General features: G+C 34.8%; 1 protein-coding gene and 1 long non-coding RNA gene across 3 annotated transcripts in view; one reads left to right on the top strand and one right to left on the bottom strand.

The window, feature by feature from the left end:
* LOC117102886 overlaps positions 1 to 1,046 on the bottom strand; it is a 9,376-nt gene extending 8,330 nt beyond the window's left edge. For both annotated transcript variants that reach the window (XR_004444489.1, XR_004444490.1), the window contains exons 1-3: positions 914 to 1,046; positions 653 to 815; positions 37 to 283 (exon numbers count right to left, since the gene is read on the bottom strand). This is a non-coding gene — a long non-coding RNA (uncharacterized LOC117102886). The remainder of the gene's footprint in view (positions 1 to 36; positions 284 to 652; positions 816 to 913) is intronic.
* Positions 1 to 5,921, top strand: part of LOC117102885 (snake venom 5'-nucleotidase-like) — an 11,732-nt gene extending 5,811 nt beyond the window's left edge. The window contains exons 5-9 of the mRNA XM_033243337.1: positions 1,564 to 1,767; positions 1,913 to 2,164; positions 3,600 to 3,755; positions 4,057 to 4,257; positions 4,772 to 5,921. Coding sequence (XP_033099228.1) covers positions 1,564 to 1,767; positions 1,913 to 2,164; positions 3,600 to 3,755; positions 4,057 to 4,257; positions 4,772 to 4,974 — 1,016 coding nt within the window. The 3' untranslated portion in view covers positions 4,975 to 5,921. The remainder of the gene's footprint in view (positions 1 to 1,563; positions 1,768 to 1,912; positions 2,165 to 3,599; positions 3,756 to 4,056; positions 4,258 to 4,771) is intronic.
* The last annotated feature ends 4,040 nt before the right edge of the window (positions 5,922 to 9,961 follow it).

Genomic DNA, 9,961 nt, shown 5'->3' with positions numbered 1-9,961 from the left:
TATATCAACAATATGGATAGGTAAGTCAAAAGATACAGATGACAATATCAATGAGTTCGGTTTGCTGGGATTATCTTCTCTTGACCACAATTACTCGTATTTTGACCTGTAACTGATGCTCCATACTTCTAACACTATTTGTCGTACGCTGCCATCAATACTTGCTACAACTTTTAAAATTAAGACCACACTGGCAGTATTAAAGTGCTGTTCAATTTGAGCTAATGATCACGTATGACGAGTCAACAATAATAATCTATAAAAACAAATTCAACAACACCAACTGCAAAAAAACCAAAAAAAAACATGCATTTAGCCTCAATTCTAGCGCTACCATAAAATAAATGACAATACAAATCATCAATAAATTACGTTACCACAATTGATATTCTAAGCGTCATCTTGTAGAACCATAAATACATAGACCTATTACAACGTAATTTCTAACTAACGGCATGACCGGTACTCATACTAACATTATTTTTTTTTTCTGAAACTGGTAACACAACACAGCGGTCTGTACCACACGCCATTCATTACATGTTAGTCACTAACAGTTTATGGTTTATCACCATTTTGTAATTATCCGATTATTATTTATATCACCAATTATTCATGTACACAAATCACAATATTGAAAATATAGGCCTACCTTATAGTTCAGCTACACTATTGAACAGACAGGCCTACTATTCGTTCGCACGAACTGCATGAGCAAGCATCCGGTGGTCAGTATTCATTATTCATTAATTAGCATAATAATTTAGTTATTAGTCTAACCAAATGTTTACTGCACAGAAGTTGCCATTGTAAGCCTACAATAAAATATATAAAAAACCAACATTGAAAACACGCAAAGGGATCATAAATAAAACGAATACAACGGTAGACAATAACCGGTAATATCGTAGACCTTCTAAGAGTGCCGGTAATAATGATAAAATGGAATTTAAGCCAATGTCTTATTAAGACAAATTGTCCTACATCAAAATGACGTTTATACAATCTGACTATTGCCGACTCACTGCATTAAGTCGGTTTTCGACTAGGCGAATTTATTCGCGCAAATCGAAAGTGTCGTTCATGCGCATGAGCATTCACATTTCTATTGGAGCTTTCACTTCAACGAAATCGGTAGTTCGAACTGTTTCTACCTTTTGCGAAGCGAAAAATATGCGCGGTGGAAAACCGGCTTTAAAATCATTCTATCGTCATCAGCAGTAGTTTTTTCCGTCATCAGAAATAGCAACAGCTACAGCATCATTATTGTCATTTTGATTTCCATTATACATTTAGATCGTAATTACTTTTCATTTTAAAGAAGATTCTCGCTATTTTCATTTCATATTTAGACTGTATTTATTTTATGACACTAATATCATATTATCTTTTATTTTGTTGTTATTCATGTACGCCACCATCAACAGAGGAACCATTAGATTGTAATACTTTTCATTTTAAAGAAGATTCTTGCTATTTTCATTGAGCCATATTCAGACTGTATTTAGTGCCTATACTTTATGACACTAATATTATATTTTATTTGAATTTGTTGTTATTCAGGTACGCCTCCATCAACAGAGGAACCATACGGCCCTTATCCCATAGTCATACACCCTGATGCTAATCCTGAACGCAACGTTCTGGTTGTACAAGATTACACTTTTGGAAAATACCTTGGAGATCTTCAGGTCACATTTGACGAAAACGGTGATGTTACGGCATGGCAAGGAAATCCAATTTTTCTAAATAGCTCAGTTGTTCAAGGTACTGATCCTTTATTGCTTTACCTTCAGTTTATAATAGCCGTTTTTCATAGAAAGCGATACAGTAGACTATTCGGTTTGTATTTCATAAATAATATACCAGTTTTGAATGGTTTTTCACACGTATGCTGTTCAATAATTAATAGATCCAAATGTTCTAAATGACGTCAATACATGGAGTGAGCCTGTCAGAAATGTCTCCAGACAATATGTCGGCCGAACAAATGTGAAGTTGGAAGGAGATCGGATTTACTGTCGGCAAACAGAATGCAACTTGGGTAATCTTATTACTGACGGTTTCGTTCACATGAATGTCCGAGAACCAGATGAGCTGAGGTGGAGTTTGGTCAGCATGGCGATTTGGAATGGCGGGGGAATTAGGCAGTCCATTCAAGTCGGTGAGTTGTCTGTAGGTTTCCACGTGCAGTGACGTGGTCGCGCGTGATTATGACTTGTACACGGGACCACGTTTTTACACGTTTCCTAAGCACGGCCATGTGAATTCATACGTTTTCGTGTACATTACCGTGGTAAAAATCAAGGCATGCGAAGTGCACAAAAACATTAACAGGATGGGGTCTGGACTTGATGAACGTTAGCCCAAAATTTAATATCACCTCACTTATTAGAAGCGGCCACACATGGACATAGCCATGACCGCTAAAGACCTAGTGAAATAATGATATAGGCCTATTCATTTATATTTCTTGACCAGCCAGTGTGAGCATGAGCCTGGTGAATAAATACATAAACCAATCAAATATTTAGACATTACAAGGTTTGTATTGATCAAAAAATAATATAGCAGTCACTCTTTTTATATGGCTATACCATATACCATAGACCATTTAAGCAAAATTTGTTTTGGTTTATGAGTTTTTAAAAGTTATCTGTCTAAATATAGACGTGTTGATCAAATTTAACAACCAATCAGAAGGGGACCAGAAACGCGCGGACCGGCGGCGTAGCGAGTTGGTGATGGGCCTCAGTGCAAGATAATTGTCGGGGCCCTAAAAGCACCTGATCGGACCCAGAGAGAGCCTTGGTGGAGTCTACTTGGGCAAAGCTCTTAATGCTCATACATTCTAAACTTGTTTAAAATGGATACGGCATTGTAAAACGAGTATAAATATCTATAAACCATTCGAAAACATAGGCCTATTCAAAATATAGTAAAGTCATACAGTATTATCGTTTAGGTTGGGAATTTCATGTGTCTCTGGTAAAGTGTAATATTGACAACAATAGAGCAATCGATGACATGCTAATGGTTCTTACACTATTTTGGATTTTTGTTTCTTTTTTTTTGTTGCACTGGAGCATTGACAAAGGATAGTTCAACCAACTTTAAATTACACTTATCAAACAAAAACGTGGGTGCCGATATTTCAATTGCTTTTCTTATAAATATGCTTTTAAAGAGTGTTTTAGTACATCGTATCGTGGTGTGGAGCATAGGACCACGTAAATACATAATGGAAGAAAATAACCTTTATTGTATTTAACAGATACGAAGCTGTTCATCATGTTTTTTTTTTGTTGTAAAAAGTCATCCTACTTGCAGTGTTTGGTGTCACGTAATATGTAAATTGTATGGAATACAATATATATTTATGACCAAAATTAATGAGGGGATGCACTGGCTACACTGCCTCTATACCTACGCCACTGACGAGGACGTCCCACTACAAACACACGTGTATTCGAGTACGATTACACTGTGATTTTTTTTTATGCAACAATACCCAAAGGGCGGGGTCTAGCTAAACGATCCATTCAATCATAGCGTATGTGCAAATCTAACCGTTTTATCCGTTTGTATTGTTTTTGAAGGTGACATCACAATTGGTGATGTTAATACTGTGTTACCTTTTGGAAATACTGTTGATATTGTTGAACTGAAGGGACTGCATATCAAAGAAGCTTTCGAGTACTGTGTTAAAAATTATGGCAATGGAGATTTAGGAGGAGAATTCTTACAAGTTTCAGGTACTGTAACACATAGGCCTAGTCGATGAACATTTAAAGTATATAGGCCTATTAGATATCTAGAACTATTTACTTCAGAATTTAGGTGTTCACTTAAGGATCGTTCTTTTAAGCTTCATCGTTTATAGACCATTCATTTAAGGTTCGTCGTTTATGAGAATGGAAACACCAATATTTGGCTAACCTTGAGACAATAGTCAACTGAAAACAAATACCGGTACAATGCACAAGCAAAGCAAACACAAATAAAATAAAGTAAAAAATAAATAAATAAAATTATTTTAAAAATTTATTTCCCCAGGTATTCGAGTGAAGTACGACATGAGAAAAGAGAGCGGAAGTCGCGTTGTGGAAATAGAGGTTCGCTGCTCCAATTGCACTATTCCTCACTTTGTTCCGTTAGAACCTGAAATGGTGTACCCAGTAATTACGAGCAGCTATATAGCGGACGGTGGGGATGGCTTTGAAGTCATCTCACAAAATAAAATTAGTCAAGTATCTGGTAAGTAGGCAAAATAATGATTTCATTAAACATACGAACTCGTAGTATGTTGCGATGAAGGCATGCTTTAACGATCAACGCATTTGTTGATGTAAGTGAAGCTGCTGCATACACTAGCAAAATAGTTCCCAACCTGGGGTCTGCGGACCCCTAAAGAAATATAATTGTGGGGTTCGCCAAGTGAAAATAATCTGCAGGGGTTCCGTAAAAAATGTTGGGGGCCGATAGATTTTTAAACCAATTTTTCATGATTCCATATATTGCTTGTCTTACAACAGAAGCAGGCTGGTTTCCCCCTGGACATTTCCCAGACATTAGCCTCCCCGTCTTCCCCAGACAAATTTCCCTGACGTCTTCCCCCTCCCCCAATCTATTTCGATTTCATTTTATTGTAGGCTGTACCTATTTTTATTTGTAATGATGACACTATCAATGTATTAGGCCTACTACTTAAAAATTGCTTATAATATACCGTGTGAAATTATTTATTTCTCCATTTTTTCTAATTCATCAGGGAATCTAGAATCTGCAATGTTAGCAGAATACATCACGCTCTATTCTCCTATTACAACTGGTCTCGATAATCGCATTATTTTCATTACCGAGGAGGAGGACCCATGTGTTGGGAGCAGCGCATCTATACCGGTCTCGGCACCGCTCGTTATGTCTTTAACACTTCTTTTACTATCAATGATGTTCAAGAACGTAGGCCTATGATGGATTTATGTTTAACAGGACAAAAGGTGCCTAATGTTATTGACGATGAAGTAGAATAGATGATGTAGGCCGACTTAGGGTATTAAAGCAAATACTATGTGATTATTGAGATAATTGAAAAGGCCTCATAATACCATGGTTCCTATGCTGTGAAGTAATAGGAACCTTCGCAATATTCCATGCATTCCATGTCCGTGTGTACGGACGTCAGTAATGCTGACGTCATCCAATTCTTCGAAATTTTGTAAAACAAGCAAAGTTGAATTTCAAAACACCTGTTGTTTAGGAATTTTTGCATACATGTACAGTAGTATTATTATGCCCTATTGCTATTTTTGGATAAATATTAATGCAATACACGAGAACTTATTAACCGATCCTCAATCCAAACTCGAAATACAGTTAAAGCTAGCGTTATAGTACTGTGGATTACTTAATGTTTGATAGAAACCAGATAAATTTTCCTGACCTATCTCCAAATGATAATTGACTCCTGGAAATTTACAAAAACTACCACTTTAGATTAAAATGTCCCTAACATTTCTACCTTAATTAAGAATTTAAAAAATATATATTTTGAGCTTTCTTTAAAGAAAAGTCCTGGATCCATTTACTTTGTGTCCTTATTTCTATTTACTTCATCAAAACTGTAGTGTAATATTTTACTATAAAAAGGCTGCACTGGAACATCGACCCTCACATACGTCTTGTTAAATATTAGTAGTAGGCCTATTAGACATTTACGGTAAGTTTTGTATATAATTTTCTATTACAGTATACAAATATAATATACAATTAAATACCTGCGTAGAAAATTTAAACCAGGTGGCACGAAAGGTCTCGTTACTGGAACAACGCCCGGGCTTGAGATAATTTACCTAGTTCAGACTGGAAGGTGGATAAACCTGTATGTTTAATAATAATAAATCAGTGGTACATTTACGCTATTGCTTTGTGGAGCCATAGCTACTGTGTCCAAGTAAGCAAAATGTAATAATGTTCAAAGATGACTGTCATGAGCTAAAACAATTGAAATATTTAAATCCATGTTTAAACTGCATTATTTCTATATTTAATTGAGTTATTATCTCTTAAATTTGGCTAGTACATAATTTTTGTACTGAAATCAGCAAACATTTTTTTTTAATTTTCATCTGTTTGAAAGTTAATAATTTATTTGAAACTTTTAAATGATCATTTAAAATTTCAATTGAATTTTCAAGATTTTAACAATTTTATTTCTTTTGCAGAGAGTACATCTTTAATTAAATAAATGTTTATATACACATGGATAGTGCTAACTAAAATGTCTATTCTTATATACACATATTTTACAAATCCTTCAGTCAAGTACGGCATGTCACAGGCAGTTTTCACATTTCTAGTCCAGGTCATTCAGATCGTCATTTGCCATATAATGATGATGTCCGTACAGCTTGGTTGCTTTTATTCTTCTCTTTTCTTCACATTCTTTACTTTTTTGCTCTCTCTTACTCTTCCTTTTTTCTTTTGGCTCTTCTACTTCCTTCTTTTTTTCCTCCTTTTCCCTCAGCATTTCTCTGTATGCGACTTCAGATATTACATGGGGTAGTTTCTTTTTTATTTTGGTTTTATCCTGCTTTGCTGCTCTTTTGGGGAAATACAGATACTCCTCCAGCGATGGAGAGACAGGTTGGTTTTAGACGAAAAAGGGGTGATTTAGAGGAGACTACTTGCCTAGGAGACACAGATGATGTTGGTCTCTCCCAGCTGCAGAGGTGGTTGGTTTGGGAAGGAGAGGCAGCTTAGAAGCGTGGTAGAGTGTCTTCCAGGCTGTATACATGGGATCAGGATCAAAGCACTCGTCAAGTCGTTGATAGTACAAGGCTACCGTGTCAGGACTGAGGGTGGATTCAAGAGTGAGAAGGGCGCTCTTCGCTGATGATGAAGATGTTGATATTGTTGATGTTGATGACTGTGGTGGCGGCATTACTGATGAGGATGTTGCTGGTGTGTCATGATAAACTGCGGAGAGCAACAATTTGTCAGTGTCTATATGAAATTAATTTAGATGAAAAAAAGCAGTAATAGATGAAGTGGTAAATATACACGTAGTAGGTCTAGTGCTTGGAAGTTATTAATCTAAAGAAAAAAAACACAAATGATAACAAAATTCATTTTCTTTAATTTAATAATAAGAATGTAATCAAAAGTAACACATAACATAGAGATTTTATGCATTATGCGCCCTATAAATCCATACTTATTATTACATTCGTCAAGGAGGTTATGTTTTTACCAAGGCCTTTTTCACGAATCGGTAGACATCTTGAAGTGATGAAACATTGCGAATCAGTGGTGCGTAACCAACAGAAATAAGATAAGCTTTTGGGCTGATTTTCTGACATCATGTTATTTAAAAAATCATAAATTCATAACGAGGCGTCGTATCCAAAACGTTTTTCCAGCAAAATGTTCTTAAAAGACTAGTCTACACCACTGTATGATTGAAAAAAAATGTTTTTGACCTCTGAAATCAAGATGGAAAAAGAAAAGCCTATCTAAGTAGTGTATTAAAATAGGCCGATGCATTACAGAGTAGTAGCATAGCACTTTCGTGTTTATTTATTTATTCTTTCTTTATACTGTGTAGGCACTTTCAGTATTATTTCATTGATTTTCAAAGTGATACAGTTTAAACATAACAAAAATATGTACAATATAAAGAATTGTTTAACAAAAATAAAAAGAATATGGGCACCACTACTGCAAGTGTTGTTGTTATATCTTATACATTAATCCTTAGATGTGTTATTATAGATGGCCACCGCTACTGAATTATGGGCACCACTACTGCAGGTGTTATATGTTATACATTAATCCTTAGATGGGCACCGCTACTGCAGGTGTTGTTATATTTTATATATTAATCCTTAGATGGGCACCGCTATTGCATTATGGGCACCGCTATCGTAGGTGTTATTATATTTTATACATTAAACCTTTAGATGGGCACCGCTATTGCAGGTGTTGTTATATTTTATATATTAATCATTAAATTTATTTACTTATTATTTTTTTATTTATTCTTTATTTATACTGTAGGCACTTTCAGGACTATTACACTGATTTTCAAAGTAGTACACTTTAAACATAACAAAAATATATACAATATAAAGAATTGTTAAACAAAAAATATAAAAAATATAGGCACCACTACTGCAGGTGTTGTTATAACTTATACATTAATCCTTAGATGGGCACCACTAATGCAGGTGTTATTATATTTTATATATTAATCCTTAGATGGGCACCGCTACTGCAGGTGTTATTATATCTTATACATTAATCCTTAAATGGGCACCACTACTGCATTAATGGCACCACTACTGCAGGTGTTGTTATTATATATTAAATCCTTAGATGGGCACCGCCTCTGCATTATGGGCACCGCTACTGCTAGACTGGGTTCCAGTCCCTAATCTTTGTCTTAATCAGTTGAAATGCTTAAGAATAAATCGATTTTGGCACAAATGGCGTTCCATATTACTTATTTGCATGCGTTCCATAGTATACTTTTTCTGGGATTAGGGACTGGGAAAACAGTGAGGATTTCGAGTGCAGGCACCACGATTTCGTGGTGCCTGACGTATTTAACAACTTTGATTTCCGATTGGTTAATTACCGTCGCATATATTAAATATGCTAATTATGCTTCCCCTCGGCCCAGCTAATGATAAGGAGGATTCAGGTGCAGGTCAGCTCAGCTTGTGCACCGCGAGGATTGCTAGGCCCATATCACAAATCGTCCAACCATGGAGGTAATATTTAAACGCACCTTCACAACAGAAGTGTGCTGCATGGAAAGTAACCAACTTCACGCCAGTTAATAAATACAGTATTATTATCGATATGATACAGCCAAGCTCATGCTTTCTCGCCGAGTTCAGCACATTCAGGTTTAGGCCTAGCCTAGAGAGAGCACAATAGTCAATATTCACGTCGGTTTTGCAGACATCTATTTGAAATAGGCCTACATATTAGTTTTGACATACAGTAATGTAATTGTTGTAGTTAATATAGCATTAAATAATAATAATACTGTATAAATATTTAATTTTTGGCTGGCTAAGATCTAGGAACCTCAATTTGCTACGTACGTCGAATGGGTGAATATCATCGTATCTATGGACAATTGCATCCTTTGCATAAAGCTGTATTTCCGAAATTTAAACAATGAATAAATATATAATTTTTTTTGTTTTTAATTAACATTTGATGAGAAGCTGAGTAAGAAATTATTGTTTAATGAGAAAGGTTTAATTTATTGTTCATTGTACAGTATGTTGGCCAAAAAGGAGGCCTAATTGATTTAATTACATGACATCCATTTGTTTTTAAATACATTTATATTTTAATCTTAAATTAATCACAACACATTTCACCCCTTAGTATCAAATTTTTTTTTGTATTTTTTCAAAGCTACAGTGAGTAATATGCAACTCCAAATTTACAAACAATATTTATAGCATTTTATTGGGCCATAAATAAAACAAATAGACAAAAAGGAGAAAATGAGCAATTCTTTTAATTGTTCTGATCTCCATAGCTATCAGATTTATTTTTCAATAAATATAATCATTCTGTTTAATTTGTAAAAATAAAGAGGCTACATTGCAGGTAATGAGAAAACAATTTAGTTGCATGTATTTGGATTAAAATACATTGTAACTGTCATTGTACGAAACTAAAAAAATGATCCAAACCGCAGTGATTTTACACTTCAAACTTTATTTGTTGATCTTTCAGTGTTTTACCATATATATTATCAACTGCTTCAGGAAAAAAAAATACTTTTACTAATTAACAAACAATTTACTATATTAATTAACAGTCAATTTAACGTCAATGCAAAAGAATACAGGAAGGATCATACTGTATTTAATTGTTCATTATCATAAGCATATTTCAGTACAATTAATATCGAAATGACACTGGGTTTGGTATA

Source organism: Anneissia japonica, unplaced genomic scaffold (genome assembly GCF_011630105.1).
Source record: "Anneissia japonica isolate Jap-2015-1 unplaced genomic scaffold, ASM1163010v1 scaffold597_len517326_cov190, whole genome shotgun sequence".
Taxonomy (NCBI): domain Eukaryota; kingdom Metazoa; phylum Echinodermata; class Crinoidea; order Comatulida; family Comatulidae; genus Anneissia; species Anneissia japonica.
Note: the sequence above shows the minus strand (reverse complement) of the source record. Positions and strands in the feature narration are given on the sequence as shown.